General features: G+C 45.3%; 1 protein-coding gene across 1 annotated transcript; it reads left to right on the forward strand.

Moving 5' to 3' along the window:
- Positions 1 to 1,924: 1,924 nt before the first annotated feature.
- Positions 1,925 to 15,065, forward strand: LOC140714160 (uncharacterized). Its single transcript, XM_073025015.1, has 2 exons — positions 1,925 to 1,958; positions 5,476 to 15,065. The coding sequence occupies exon 2, from the start codon at positions 6,211 to 6,213 to the stop codon at positions 7,489 to 7,491; it is 1,281 nt and encodes a 426-aa protein (XP_072881116.1). The 5' UTR covers positions 1,925 to 1,958; positions 5,476 to 6,210; the 3' UTR covers positions 7,492 to 15,065.
- Positions 15,066 to 16,493: the final 1,428 nt, after the last annotated feature.

Here is a 16,493-nt window from a genome sequence, read left to right on the forward strand (position 1 = left end):
TGTAATTCAGAATAATGAGGGGGATCTCATTGAAAACCATTCAAATGTTGAATTGTCTCGATAGAATGGATATTTCCTGTGGTGAGTGAGTCAAAGACCAGAGGACAGAGCCTCAGAATCGAGTAATGTCCTTTTAGAATGGAGGAGGAATTTCTTTATAGAGTAGCAAATCTGTGAAATTTGTTGTCTCAGGCAACTGTGAAGGCCAAGTGATTGAGCATATTTTAAAGATTGTTAGCTTCTTGTTAGTCAAGTCATGAAGGGATATTGGAGCTATGAGGGAAAATGGATCAGCCTTGATGAAATAGAGGAACAAACTCAATGAGCCAAATGACCCAGTTCTGCTCCTTTAATCTTATGGTCTTATTTCAGATGAATTAGCTTTCATCTCTCTCCTGGGCTCTGACATCACACTGTTACAGTGAGGTTTGAACTAACCTGGGTGAAGGAGTCATCCTCTAACTGGGCACAGTGCCAGCATCTGGGCTGACCATCAACCTCTCTGACAGGCTTCCTCTCTATAAAAATGGGACATTTCTGCCCGTCTGCAGCCTGTGACTTGGCTCAGTTTGATTCTCTCCATTGGTGATATTCACTGTTCTCTCTGAGCTGCGTGTGTGTATGGCTGCACAGTATCTGAAATACTCCCATGCATCGCATTTGGTGCTGCATTGATAGAAATTTCTTTCACACAGTGTTAATTGAAAGTGCCGTGAAAGTTTTAGACTGTGTAAAAATTTCCTGCTCAGATCAACGGTCATGTCCCACAGTGTGTCGAAGTGCCTGTGATATTACACAGCCGGTCCTGGAGACTTTCCAATTACTCTGACCCACCCACCCCAGATGATTGACGGTGGTGATCCCATCGATGGCAGTGCCAATGAATATGAGGAGGAGGGCACTAGTTTTTTACAATGGAGTGTCACGTTTTGTGATGTGAACTCTACAGGTCTCTTGTTACTCAGGACAATGGTGTTTGTAATTATTATGTTCCCAGAGAGAATGGTATAAAATATGTTCTCACGGGTAGAAATGTCTGGAACAGGAGGAGGTTCAACATAGGCGGTGTTCTCAAGAACTAAAGCTGATGAAAGGATTTTATGTTTCTTTCATACATCACTAATTGAAATTTTTACTGACTGGAATGTAAAGCCCAGCACATCTGTAGTTGTGAACTTCCCATGATTCAAGAAATTTACAAAGACGGGTGTGTAAAAAGGGTCCGCAGGATCATGGGGTACCTGAGTCACTCCAATCACAATATATTCCAGCTGGTACCATCGGGGCAATGCTGCTGCAGCATAAAAGCCAGGACCAACAGGCTCCGGGACAGCTTCTTCCACCAGGAATCAGACTGCTTAACTCACGCTGATTTGAGAGTATTTCTATGATACATTGACTGTTCTGTTTATTATAAATTACTATGATTGCACATTTAGACAGAGGCATATCGTAAACATTTTTACTCCACATGTATGTGAAGGATGTAAGAAATAAAGTCAATTATGTACATCTTTCTGCGACAGATCACAGTTCTATAGTCTCTGCAATATTGTTTCGTATATTATTTTAGCACATTGGTACAGTATTATTGTGTATATTATTATTCTCTATTTTTAGTAAAGCCTACACACTGCTAAGTGTGATTTTAAATATTGATGCTGTAACGAAAGAACTTCCCACTCGGGATCAATAAAGTATTTATTATTATTATTCTCCAGCCCTATATCTCTTTCACCAATCAACCACAGCTCGCCTTTACTTCGCCCCCATCACCTCATCTCTCCCCACATTCTTACTCCCTCCCTTCCTCCAGCATTTTGTGGGTGTTGCTTTGGATTTTCGCATCTGCAGGTTTTCGCCTGTTTAAACCAATGCGCATGTGTAGTCGGCGCGACCAATCCCGAATATCGCGCATGCGCTGAGTAGACGAGATGCTCACAACATTCCGGATGAAGGTAAGAGTGGACTGCGGACGGGGTCTTAATTACCGGCGTCTGAAACGCAACCGGAGGACAATTACTGTGATTTCCAGCCACAATGGTACTGAACCCTACGACAGTCCTGGTCCTCGCCCTCTCGCTCAGCCCCACGATCCGTACCCGGGCCCCCAGGCAGCTTTCGACTCACGGGAGTTGCCTGGCATCGCCTGTTTGACCGCGCATGCGCATTGCTGTGTCTTTCGATGGCGGGCAGGGAGGGTTCTCATCGTGAGGGCTTCTGGGTAAAGAGGTAGACATGGGCGTTAGTACCGCCGTTGTCCCGTACAGTCGATGGAAGTGCGAGCGGATGTATCTCCCAAACACTGCCGAGCTCCACTATGTAAATCCGAGGATTACGAAATCGGAACAAAAATATAGTTCCCAGTTAATCTCAGTTGAAGAGTTTACCTTACAGTCAGGAAATAAAACTTTCCGTCAGATTTAGTTCTCTCTGGGTTAATAACGATATGAACCACCTTTGTTTGGATGACACGTGATTTGTGGCTTTCCCGTCACCAAAGTACCGCACACCAATGAGAATAACCACTGCCCTCCTCTTTATATTCATTGGCATTGCCATCGATGGGATCATCACTGTCAATCAGCTGATGGGAGGCAAGCCAAGTAATTAGTAAATCTCCAGGATCGTACATGCAGTAACAAGTGCTGTTTCTGGTGTTGTGGAGCATGACCAGAACTTGAAATAATACCAAAGGACAGAGACAAATTGAGCCAAGTCATAGGTTGATTGAAGTCAGAAGTGGCCCATTCTCATACACACAGGAATAGTCAGAGAATTTGATGGTCAGTCAGAATGTCTGATCCGTACCTAGTTAGAAGATGAGTGCACATAGAAACATAGTGTTGTGCTATCCATGTAACCTATTCTAGAAACTGCCTTGGATTTCCCAACCGCATTGTACTCTGCTTTTCTAAGCTCCATGTACATATCTAAGAGTCTCCCAAAAGACTCTATGGTATCTGCCTCTACCATCATCGCTGGCAGTGCATTCCATGCACCTACTTCTCTCTGTGTGAAAAACCTACCTCTCACATCCCCTTTGACCTTACTTCCAAGCACCTTAAAACTATGCCCCTCGTGTTTGCCAGTTCAGCCGTAGGAAAAATCCTCTGGCTATGCACATGATCAATGCCTTTCATCACCTTATACACATCTGTCAAGTCACCTCTCATCTTCCGTCGCTCCAAAGTTCACTCAACCTATTCTCATAAGGCATGTTCTCCAATCCATGCAACATCCTTGTAAATCTCCTCTGCACTCTTTCTATTGTATCCACATCCTTCCAAAATAAGGTTTTATGTAGCTGTAACATTACCTCACCACTCTTGAACTCAGTTCCATGGTTGATGAAGGTTTTCTTAACAACGTGTCAATCAGTGCTGAAGCTTTGAGTGTAAAATTGATCCCAAGATCTCGCTGATCCTCCACACTGCCAAGAGTCCTAACATAATATTGTATTCTGTCTTCACGTGATGCACCAAAATAAACCACAACACACTTATCTGGGTTGAACTCCATCTGCCAGTTCTGCATCCTATCAATGTCCCGCTGCAACCTCTGATAACTGCCCAGATTATTCACAACACCCTCAACTTTTGTGTCATCAGCAAACTTACTAACCCACCCTTCTACTTCCTCTTCAAGATCATTTATAAAAATCACAGAAAGAAGGAGTCTCGGAACACATCCCTGTGGAACCCCACCGGTCACCTTACAAACCATCTACACCCACCTTTTTGCTTCTGTCGGCAAGCCAGTTCTGGATCCAGAAAGCGAGGTCTACTTGGATTCTTGCCTCATTAATTTCTGAATGAGCCTCGCATGAGGAATCTTATCAAAAGTCTTATTGAAAGCAAAGTACACTACATCCAATGCTCTACCTTCATCAGTGTGTTTTGTTGCATCCTCAAAAAATTCAATCAGGTTTGTAAGGCACAATCTGCCCTAGACAGAGCCGTGTTGACTGTCCCACATCAGATTATGCTTCTCCAAATGCTGTTAAATACTGCCTCTCAGGAGTTTCTCCAAAAACTTGCCCTCCACTGAAGTAAGAACCACTGGTCTGTAATTTCCTGGCTTATCTCTACTCCCTTTCTTGAAAAGGGAAAAAGATCTTCTAATCCTCTGGTACTCTTCCTCTCCGGATTGATGTACCAAGATCATCGCCAGAGGCTCAACAATTTCCTCCCTCACTTCTCACAGTAGCCTGGGGGTATATCTCAAGTTGAAGTCAAGTCAAGTCACTTTTATTGTCATTTCGACCATAACTGCTGGTACAGTACATAGTAAAAATGCGACAATGTTTTTCAGGACCATGGTGTTACACGACACAGTACAAAAACTAGACTGAACTACATAAAAAAACCAACACAGAGAAAGCTACACTAGACTACAGACCTCCACAGGACTGCGTAAAGTGCACAAAAACAGTGCAGGCATTACAATAAATAATAAATAGGGCAAGGTATCAGTCCAGGCTCTGGGTATTGAGGAGACTGATAGCTTGGGGGAAGAAACTGTTACATAATCTGGTCGTGAGAGCCCGAATGCTTCAGAGCCTTTTCCCAGACGGCAGGAGGGAGAAGAGATTGTATGAGGGGTGCATGGGGTCCTTCATAATGCTGTTTCCTTTGCGGATGCAGCGTGTAGTGTAAATGTCCGTGATGGCAGAAAGAAAATCTTCTCAGCTGACCTCACTATCCGCTGCAGGGTCTTACGATCCAAGATGGTGCAATTTCCGACTTGCAGCTGCTCAGGATGCTCTCAATACAACCCTTGTAGAATTTGATGAGGATGGGGGTGGGAGATGGACTTTCCTCAGCTTTCGCAGAAAGTAGAGACGCTACTGGGCTTTCTTTGCTATGGAGCTGGTGTTGAGGAACCAGGTGAGATTCTCCGTCAAGTGAACACCAAGAAATTTGCTGCTCTTTACGATCTCTACCAAGGAGCCATTGATGTTCAGCAGGGAGTGGATACCCCCAGCTTGAGTTGAAATTGGTAAAATTGTGATGCCAGAGCTCACATTCAGAGGAGATCATATAGAAACATGTAAAATTATGAAAAGAATAGATAAGATATAGGTAGGTAAGTTGTTTCCACTGGTAGATGAGACTAGAACTAGAGGACATTGCCTCAAGATTCAGGGGAAATTGGGAAGGAGATGAGGAGGAACTGCTTTTCCCAAAGGGTGGTGAATTTGTGGATTTCTCTGCCCAATGAAGGAGTGGAGGCTACCTCAGTAAATATATTTAAGACAAGGTTGGATAGATTTTGGCATAGTAGGGGAATTAAGGGTTATGGGGAAAAGGCCATGATCAGCCATGATCTTATTAAATGGCAGAGCAGGCTCGATGGGCTGGATGGCCTACTCCTGCTTCTATTTCATATGTTCATAAGTGCTCGCCACAGATTAAAATCTCTCCTGAAATATTGTCCTTCACCCATTGATGTCCTTTGCAAATATTTTTACAGGTTTGAAATGGCAGAACACTTGTGTACGGGAATCTCAAACACAACAACACATCAGTTTTGCTGACTCTGTCTGGATATTTAAGGAGTGACCAGATATTTTCTTTACAACACCAACATATCTGTTGTTGATCCTTGGAGATGAAGAATTATCTCATCCTGGCTGGTAATGTATTCTGTCTCTGAAATGAAGTTTTCTGTGAAATTCTCTGTAACCGAGAGCTGAGAACACACCAGCATTTGTTCACTGGAGATCAGTTCTTCAACTGCATTGATTGTACAAGGGATTCAAACGTCTGACTTTCTGAATTGCCAGAGAATTGATTGTAGTGAGAGATCATTCTCCTTCTCTCTGTGGGAAGGGATTCACTCACAGCCTACCCGCAGACACATCAGTGAGTTCACCGTGGGGAGTGGCCATTCACCCAACTCAGTGTGAGGGAGGGGAACTACTCAGTCATCCAGTCTGAAGATACATCAGCAAGTTCAGACCATAGTGAGATGCTCCACCTGTTCTGCAAGTAGGAAGCCAGTCTGTTCTTGATGCTAAAGGTATATCAGAAAATTCACCAGTGAGAGGACATTGACCTGCTCCGACAGTGGGAAGGCATTCACACCACACCACAGTGACACCAACGAGTTCACACCGGGGAGAAGCCATTCACCTGCTCCGAATGTGGGAAAGGGTTCACACAGTCGTCTCAACTGAATGAACACCAGCGAGTTCACACTGAAAAGATGTCGTTCAGCTGCTCAGACTGTGGGAAGGGATTCTCTCACTCTTCCAACCTACAGAGACACCAGCGAGTTCACACTGGGGAGAGGCCATTCACCTGCTCAGACTGTGGGAAGCGATTCATTCAGTCAAATCAGCTGCTACAACATCAGTTAGTTCACACTCAGGAGAGGCCATTCACATGTTCTGAATGTGGGAAAGGATTCACCAAGTCAGGTAATCTGAAGGAACATCGGCGAGTTCACACTGGGGAGAAGCCATTCACTTGCTCTGAATGTGGGAAGGGATTTGCTCAGTCATCTAAACTGAAGTTACATCAGCGAGTTCACACTGGGGAGAGGCCATTCACCTGCTCAGACTGTGGGAAAGGCTTTACCCAGTCAGGTAATCTGAAGTTACACCAGCGAGTTCATACTGGGGAGAAGCCGTTCACTTGCTCTGAATGTGGGAAAGGATTCACCCAGTCATCTGAACTCAAGTCGCATCAGCGAGTTCACACTGGGGAGAGGCCATTCACATGCTCAGACTGTGGGAAAAGATTTACCCAGTCAGGTAATCTGAAGTTACACCAGCGAGTTCACACTGGGGAGAAGCCGTTCACTTGCTCTGAATGTGGGAAGGGATTTGCTCGGTCATCTGAACTGAAGTTACATCAGCGAGTTCATGCTGGGGAGAGGCCGTTCACCTGCTCTGAATGTGGGAAAGGATTTATCCAGTCAAGCCACCTGCTACAACATCAGTTAGTTCACACTGGGGAGAGACCATTCACCTGCTCAGACTGTGGGAAGGGATTCATTCACTCGTCCAGTCTACAGAGTCACCAGCGAATTCACACCGGGGAGAAGCTGTTCACTTGCTCTGAATGTGGCAAAGGATTCACTTGGTCATCTCGCCTGAAGGAGCATCAGTTAGTTCACACTGGGGAGAGGCCATTCACATGCTCTGAATGTGGGAAAGGATTCACCAAGTCAGGTAATTTGAAGGAACATCAGCGAGTTCACACTGGGGAGAAGCCGTTCACTTGCTCTGAATGTGGGAAGGGATTTGCTCGGTCATCTGAACTGAAGTTACATCAGCAAGTTCACACTGGGGAGAAGCTGTTCATTTGCTCTGAATGTGGGAAGGGATTTGCTCGGTCATCTGAACTGAAGTTACATCAGCGAGTCCACACTGGGGAGAATATCGTTCACCTGCTCAGACTGTGGGAAGGGATTCACTCAATCGTCCAACCTACAGAGACATCAGTGAGTTCACACTGGGGAGAAGCTGTTCCACTGCTCTGAACGTGGGGAGGGATTCACCCAGTAATCTCAATTGAAGTCACATCAGCAAGTTCACCCTGGGGAGAGGCCATTCACCTGCTCAGACTGTGGGAATGGATTCACTCACTTGTCCAACCTACAGAGTCATCAGCGAGTTCACACTGGGGAGAATCCATTCATCTGCTCAGAACGTGGGAAGGGATTCACCTAGTCAGTTCATCTGAAAGAACATCAGTTTGTTCACACTGTGGAGAGGCCATTCACCTGCTCAGACTCATTCGGCATTCTCATCTACTGACACACCAGTTAGATGACACTGGGGTGAGGCCATTCACCTGCTCTGAATGTAGTAAGGGATTCACTGGGTCATTTCATCTGCAAGTACATCAGCAACATCACTGGGGAGAGGCCATTCACATGCCCTGAATGTAGGAAGGGATTCGCCCATTCAGCTTAACTAAGGGAACATCAGCGACTTCACACTGGGAAGAGGCCATTCATCTGCTCTGAATGTGGTAAGGGATTTACTCGGTCATCTACACTGAAGGTGAATCAGTGACTTCATACTAGAGAGAGGTCGTTCATCTGCCCTGAATGTGGTTCTCTGTTCTAAATGGATGTACTTCAATCCTGAAGTCATGCCCTCTTCTCCAAGTCTCCCGTACCATGGGAAATAACTTTCCCATATCTAATCTATTCAGAGCTTTTAACATTCATAGTGTGTCCATGAGATCACCATTCCCCCTCCCACATTCTCCTGAAATCCAGGGAATACAGCACAGGAGCTGCCAGACGCTTTTCGTACAGAAACCCTTTCATTCCTGGAATCATTCTAGTGAATCTTCTCTGAATATTCTCCAAAGTCAGTACATCCTTTCTAAAATACAGAGCCCAAAACTGCACACAATACTCCAAGTGTGGTCTCACGGGTCACGTATACAGCCTGAACATCACATCCCTGCTCTAATATTCTATACCTCTAGAAATGAATGACACCATTGCATTCACCTTCTTCACCACTGACTCAATCTAGAAGATAACTTTTCGGGTATCCTGTATAAGGACTCCCAAGTTCCTTTGCATCTCTGCATTTTGAATTCTCTCCCGATGTAAATAAGCATCTGCCTGTTTATTTCTCCCACCAAAGTGCAGGACCATACACTTTCCAACATCGTATTTCATTGGCTACTTCTTTACCCATTCCCCTAAACTATCTAAATCTCTCTGCAGGCTCTCTGTTTCCTCAGCACTACCCACTCCTCCACCTATCTTTGTATCATCAGCAGATTTAGCCACAAATCTATTTATCATGTAGTTGAAATCACTGACATGCAGCGTAAAAAGCGCTGGTCCAAACATGACCACTGTGGAACTCCAGTGGTAACCGGCAGCCAGCCAGAATAGGATCCCACTAATCCCACTCTATTTTCTGTTGATCAGCCAATGCTCCACCCATGCTAGTAACTTCCCTCAGATTCCATGGGCTCTTATCATGCTAACAGCCTCATGTGCAGCACGTCGTCAAAGGCCACTGAAAATCCAAGTACAGCATATCTACTGCATATCCTTTGTCTACTCTGCTTGTAATTTCGTGAAAGAATTGCAGTTGGTTAATCAGGCAGGATTTTTCTTTCAGGAAGCCATGCTGGCATAATCTCGTCCCTATCAATCGATTCCAACAACTTCCCAACCACTGAAGTCAGGCTAACAGGCCTATAGTTTCCTATCTGCTGCCTCCCACCTTTCTTACATAGCAGTGTAACATTTGTAATTTTTCAGACATCCAGAACAACACCAGAATCTATCGATACTAGAAAGATCATTGTTAATGCCTCGGCAATCACTCCAGCTATTTCCTTCAGAACCCAAGGGTGCATTCCATCAGGTCCAGGAGATTTATCCACCCTCAGACTATTAAGCTTCCTGAGCACCTTCTCAGTCGTAATTTTCACTGCACGTACTTCACTTCCCTGACACTTTTGAATGTCCGGTATACTGCAGATGTCTTCCATTGTGAAGACTGATGCAAGATATGCATTCCGTTCCTCTGCCATCTCTGTGTCTCTTATTACAATACCTCCAGCATCATTTTCTATTGGTCCTATATCTGCCCTTAACTCTCGTTTACCCCTTATACACTTAAAAAAGTATCTTCTTTGATATTAGACACCAGCTTCCTTTCATAATTCATCTTTATCTTCCCAATGACCTTCTTAGTTTCCTTCAAGTTTTTAAAGCTTCCCAATCTATCTTCCCACTAGCTTTGGCTTCCTTCTTTTGCATTTACTTTGGCTCTGACTTCACTTGTCAGCCACGGTAGTGTCTGTCTTCCATTCAAAAATTCCTTCTTGTTTAGAATATATCTGTCTTGTACTTCCCACATTTTTCATAGGAAGTCAAGCTATTGCCGCTCTGCTGTCCTTCCTGCTATTGTCCCTTTCCAGTCAACTTATTCCTCTCTCATGCCATTGTAATTTCCTTTATTTCACTGAAATACCAAGTGTTGGAATTTAGTTTCTCCTTCAGAAATTTCAAAATGAACTCAAACATATTGTGATCACTGTTCCCCAAGGGTTCCTTAACCTTAAGCTCTCTTATCACCTCTGGATCATTGCACAACAGCCAATCCAGTACAGCTAATCCGCCAGTGGGCTCTGCAACAAGCTGTTCTAAAAAGCCATCCCTTAGACATTTTACAAACCCACTGTCTTGACATCCAGTACTGACCTGTTTTCCACAATCCACTTTCATTTTAAAATCCCCAACGATTAACATGACATTGCCCTTCCGACACGCAATTTCTGTCTCCTGTGGTAATTAGTAATCCACATCCTGACTGTCATTTCTTACCTCCAACCATAGAGACGCTACACTTTCCAATCCTATATCATTGCTTTCTGATGATTTAATACTATTTCTTACACACAGAAACACACCATCCCCTCTGCCTGCTAAACTATCTTTCTGATGCACTGTATATCCTTGGACATTCAGCTCCCAATGGCAGCCATCCTTTAGCCAAGTTTCAGAGATATCCACAACGTCATACTTGCCAATCTGCAGCTGAATTTCAAGATCATCCATTGTAATTTTTTTGCTGCGTGCATTCAGATATATCACTTTCAGTCCAGTACTGAACGAACTTCAGCGAGTAAACACTGGGGACAAACTGTACAACTGCTCAGACTGCGGGAAGGAATTCAGTCATCGCAACTGAATGAACATCACCGAGTTCACACTGAGTAGAAGCTGTTCATCTGTTCCGACTGGGAACGAATTCACACTTCCATCACCTACACACCAGACTGTTTTCAGAGGTGAGAGGACGTTGACCTGCTCAGACTGTGGGAAGGCATTCACTTATCCACGCTGCAGAGACAGTGGTGGGCTCACACTGTGGTGAGGGCGGTAACCTGCTCTGAATGTGGGATGGGTTTCCATCAGTCATTCATCGTTGTGTCGCCCTACCGAGCTTTGACCCATCACTAATCGGAGAGATCAGAAGCTTGAGAGAACGTAATTCACTCAGGTTTGCAAATCGAGTATTAACGGCGGTTCAGGGCAGGCTATTTTTGAACTTTCAGCAGTGGCCAATCAGCATTCAGGATTGATTATCAAGAAGATCTGAAAGTTGGGCAGGAGCAAGTGGAGCGGCCAGTGTCAGAGTGGACAGAGTCAGAGCGGAGACTTTAAGGCTTTTCCTCTTTGAGGTTTCAGTAAAGAGAGCCTTCACTCAGAGGAAGCAGAATTATGCTGGAGATGGAATTTTGCCACCTTCTTTGCATTTGCTCAGTTAGGACAGTGGAGATGCTGGGCAGGATAGTGGAAAGTTCCTCTTGCGGGATGTGGGAAGGCAGGGGACCCTCCTGTGTCCCTGATAATTACACCTGTGAGAAGGGCATCCAGCAGCAGTTCCGAATAATCCACGTTCAGGAGGTGCAGCTGAAATCTGATGAGCTCCAGATTATTCGGGAGGCTGAAGGGGTGATAGGTAGGGCATATAGAGAGGTAGTTGCACCCAAGGTGCACGGCACAGGAAACTGGATGACAGTGAGGAAGGGGAAATGGGGAAACAGCGAGAGCCGTGTAGCCCCGTCCATCCCCCTGAACACATATATCACTTTTGATACTGTTGGGGACGGTAGGATGACCTGGCAAAGGAAAGTCACAGCAGTAGGGTCTCTGGTGCTTAGTCTGGCTCTGAGACTGAGAAGGGAAGTGTGGAGAAGAGGCGAGCTGTGGTCATAGGTGATGACACTGATTGGATATTCTGTGTTTGAGAATGAGATTCCAGGATGTTATGTCATCTGGGACATCTCCGGTCGATCGCTCAGCATTCCTAAAGAGGGCGAACAGTAAATATCGTGGTCCATGTGGGGACCAATGAGATGGGCTGGTAGAGTAATGAGGTTCTGCAAATGCAGTGCAGGGAGTGGGGTGCTAATTTAAAGGGCAGCTCGTCCAGGCCTGTGATCTCAGGACTGCCACCTGTGCCACGTGTCTGGAATAGGAAGAATATACAGTTTAGCACATGACTAAAGAGTTGGTGCTAGAGGGAGGGCATAAGACTTTTGGATCATTTGAGACCACGAGGATTGCTGTGTGCCCAGGAGTGTGAGTGCATTGGGGAAGAGGGGACATCGTTGATGGAGGCTGAAGTGGGCTGACATGCCTCTCTCTCTCTCCCTCACATACACAAACACATGCAATGGAGTGTGAGGGAGGGGACTGAGAAGAGAAAAGGTGAATGAGGAAGATGGAGGTAGGGCTCCTTCATAAAGTCTCAGACTCACCCAACCCTCCCCCTCTAGAATTGATCACATTCCCTTCACCAGGTTGGGGGTGGGTATTGAGTTACATTGCCAACATTTTTATTAATTGTTTGATAGCATCTGGTTAACACACTTTGATAATGAACTTACGTTGAACTTGAACTTTGAAATGTATTGTTTGTAAAACATGTACTGATGAGAAATGGTCTCAGTGAAGGTCCGAGAGTGGAAAATGAACCGGTGTTCAGCTCCACTTCTCCGTGCCAGACAAGAACGGAGTCTGAGTCTGAGTCTGAGTCTGTCCCATCTGTCTGTGCTTGACACGTCTCACTCTAAAGTTTCCACTTTCTGTCCCTGTCCCAGTGTCTTTTCTTTCTCAACCCCATTCCCCTGCCTTTACCCCGTAACCTTTGACACCTTTACTAAACTAGCACCAATCAACCTCTGTTTTAAATAAACCTGATGACTTGGCCTCTGAGCCATGGCAATGAATTCTACAGGTCCCTCATCTCTCCAAATGCATGCTGTCTGGTGTTAGACATTGTGACCCGGAAGGTTAAAAATGGCAGCTATCTACTCTCTCTATATCTCATAATCTGATCAAGCTCTTTCAGGTCACCCTGATCCTCCTCCACTCGACAGAAAACAGTCCAAATTTGTCCGAACTCTCGTTACACAGTAGCTCATGCCTCTATTCCAGACAACATCCTGGTGAACCTCTTCGTTGCTGCCCTAAACACCAGCGGCGTAACGGGCTTTAAGTAAGTAAATGGTGCGTTGTTGATTAATGAGGGTGTCAAAAGTAATGGGTGGAAAGCAACAGTGTGGATTTTAGAGGGAAAATCGAATGGTGGAGAGTACTCAATGGACGGAATGAGTATTTCAGTTCCTATGACGAGCAGTATAGCGGTGAGATGCCGAAGCGATGTGAAGATAGCTGCAGGTGCAGGTAAGAGTGGGTGTCCAGGTAGGAGATAGTGTTAAGCACCTTTTCACTACGTCTTCCAACCAACAACAATTAACTCAGAGTGGATCAATCATAAGTGCTTATATTTTTACTTGCAGATGGGATGATTAGCAGTGCACAAGAGCTGGTATTAGCTTTATCCAAAAACTAAACACAGACAGTACAGTCACTCCGATCAACAAAAGTTCTAGGACAGGGTACATTCTGTTGTCTGCTGAATCAGTGTATTTGGCATTCTGTCAGTAACACAGCTGCGGGTCTGCATTCAAGAGCTCAGGTACCATCAGCATCATGTTGCACCAACATTATTAGCAAAGCACTCTGATAGAATACGGATTCCAGCTTGTTACAGACAAAAATGCCATTTTGGTACGAGAAGTGAAGTACATTTCCACAGTGGTGGAGAAGCATTCCTACACCCCTCGCCCACTGTGAAAACAGGCGAAAATCTGCAGATGCTGGAAATCCATGCAACACACAAAATATCTTTTCAACGATTTTTACTATAGATACCCAGTGCACGTACACATCCTTCTCCCACCAGGAAAGTCACAGAGCTCTGCACTTCCATCTGAACATCAAAACCAACGAGTTTCCCTCCACTACCACTCTCCTGCTCTTTGTTTCGCTTGTCTTCTTTGTTTGAGCTGAGCTCTACTGTCACTTCTTTCTGTCATCTTGCAGTGAACTGGTGTTGGTCAAGTGTGTGAATGATTTGATGGAGAACGTAGGTCAAACAGTTAGTGAATTTGTGGATGTCACCAAAACCGGTGTGTGGTGGAAGTGAGGGTTGTCTGAGGGAAGTGGAATGGAGACCAGCTGAGGAAGTCAGCATAGCATAGCAGGCAGAACTTTACTCTTACTCAAAAGCAGGTCTTCAGGAGGTCAAAATAAGACCATTATTCAGATGAAGATACAGCTTCCCTCGGGGCTCAGGATTCAAATAGACAAGACTGGTACACTACAGTTCAGCTCACCAGGTTGGAGGGAACCGAGACAGAATATAAGGTGTTGCTGCTCCATCCTGAGCGTGACGTCATCAATTAGGGGAACAATTCGTCGACCAGGTTCACACCATCCGCCACAAGCAGAACTTCACAGTGCCAGACATTTCAATACTGATTCCTATTCCCATTCTGACCTGTCGATCCACGGCCTCCTCCTGTGTGGTGATGAGACCCCCATCAGGGTGGAGGTGCAGCACCTTATATTCGGTCCGAGTACTCCAACCTGATGGCATGAATATTGATCTCACCTTCTGATAGACCATCCCCACCCCGACCCTGCCATCCTCTATTCCGCACTCTGACCTTTTACTTCTCACCTGCCTATTACTCCCCCCGGGTCCCCCCCTCCTCCTCTGTCTCTTCTCTGGTCCATTCTCCTCTCCTATCAAATTCTTTCTTCTCCAACCCTTGACCTTTCCCACCCATCTGTCACCTTCCAGCTTGCCTCTTTCCCCTCCCCATTTTTAAATTCTGGTTTCTTCTGATTACATCCAGCGCCCAGGGCATGCCCTTTTCTTACTGTTACTATCAGGTAGGAGGTACAGAAGCCTGAAGGCACATACTAGGCGATTCAGGAACAGCTTCTTCCCCTCTGCCATCCGATTCCTAAATGGACATTGTACCCTTGGACACTAACTCACTTTTGTAATATACTCTATTTCTGTTTTTTGCATGTTTTAAAAATCTCTTCAATATACTTATACCGTAATTGATTTACTTATTCATGACTATTATTTTTATTTCATTTATTATCATTTTCTATATTATATATTGCATTGAACTGCTGCTTCTAAATTTAAAAATGTTAACATCACATGCTGGTGATAATAAACTTCCTTCTTATTCTGATTCCTCCTTCCTTCTCAGCCCTGCAGAAGGGTCTTGGGCCAAGACGCCGACAGTTTATTCTTTCTTATGGATGCTGCCTGAGCTGCTGAGCTCGTCCAGCATTTTGTAATCAAAAGGTTAGGTTCTCCCAATCCATGCCAGGAGACCGAGTCCTTATAAGGAATTTGATGCTAACTGGAAAGCATAAGTTGGCTGACTGCAGGGCCTGTGTTGTGGAGAGTCAGATGTCAAACGTACCAGTTTTCCAGGTGAAACCAGAGGATGAGAAGTAGCCTGTTAAGATTCTCCATCAGAACCACCATCGGCCTCTGGGACAAGAGTTGCGGGTTGACCCAGAGCCCGACCTGGAACCTACACCTAGTAAGGGGATTCTGTGGCGACGCGGAGCGACTGAAGGAGAGATTATACTGGCCCCCATCCCTGAATGGGATACTATTTCGGTGGATGAGGAAATGAGGGTGTGGTATGTGCTGCCTTTTGCTAACTCCCCACTGCTTGAGGAAGGGATTCCCAACACTTCTCACGGTGAGTGGTGAGTTCAATTAAACCAGAGGGGAGGGGGAGTGGCTATATGTAGACAGACTGAATTTCAGCGGGACGTTGGAAAGGGATGAAGCGGGGCTCAGCAAAGTGGCAGAGGGGTCTGAGTTTCAGGAGGGCATGAGTGACAGACTGGGAGAGGCTTCGCCATGTAGACCCAAAGTATCACAAGGAGTTTCTGAACCTGAAGAAGTAGATGATGGAGCAAGGAGGTCTCAAAGAATCAGGAGACTATGAGATAGGCTGGCCTATGTAGCACTGGGGGAACAGAGTGTGGCACCTATTGCCTTGGTGAGCTGTGTCACCGCCATTTACACCATTGGTGGACTTTGTGGTTTCCATGAAGGGGTGGCAAATTATGAGGACATGATTAATTTTGGTGGGGGGGAGACAGTGTAACACCCTCAAAGGTTTCAGTGCTAACACAATGTTCTTTCTGTAGAAGGAGTGTTTGGGTTATTGTTAGACATAATGGGTGCATTGGAATGTGAGCTGTCCAATGAAGGGAGTATATTCCGCGCCATGTGCCTGACACCAGAGTGATCTAAGTCTTTGTTCAGTGGGAGACAAAGGGAGAGGATGCCGGAGTGGAGAGGTTGTAGTACTCGACCTGGAGCGGTGCCATGATCCGACGAAGGCCGGGGTGATCGAAGGGGAAACCATGAACTCCTACTTGTGCACATGAGACTGTGTCATTAAAATGGGCCCTTTTTCTTTGCTTTCTCTTTACTAACCCTTTAGTCAAATTAAGATTTATAAAGTTAAATAATTTAATTTTGTATGGTGTACTGTCCATTATTTTGTGGTACTGATTTGTAACAGGGTTAAAAATCAGGCAGCATCCACCCAAACAGAGGGTCTCGAGTCAGCTTACATCTCAATCTCATA

The sequence above is a fragment of the Hemitrygon akajei genome, chromosome 2 (assembly GCF_048418815.1).
Source record: "Hemitrygon akajei chromosome 2, sHemAka1.3, whole genome shotgun sequence".
NCBI lineage: Eukaryota > Metazoa > Chordata > Chondrichthyes > Myliobatiformes > Dasyatidae > Hemitrygon > Hemitrygon akajei.

Coding starts and splice junctions, on each gene's coding strand:
- LOC140714160 (XM_073025015.1), top strand. CDS start 6,211: ATGTCGTTCAGCTGCTCAGACTGTGGGAAGGGATTCTCTCACTCTTCC.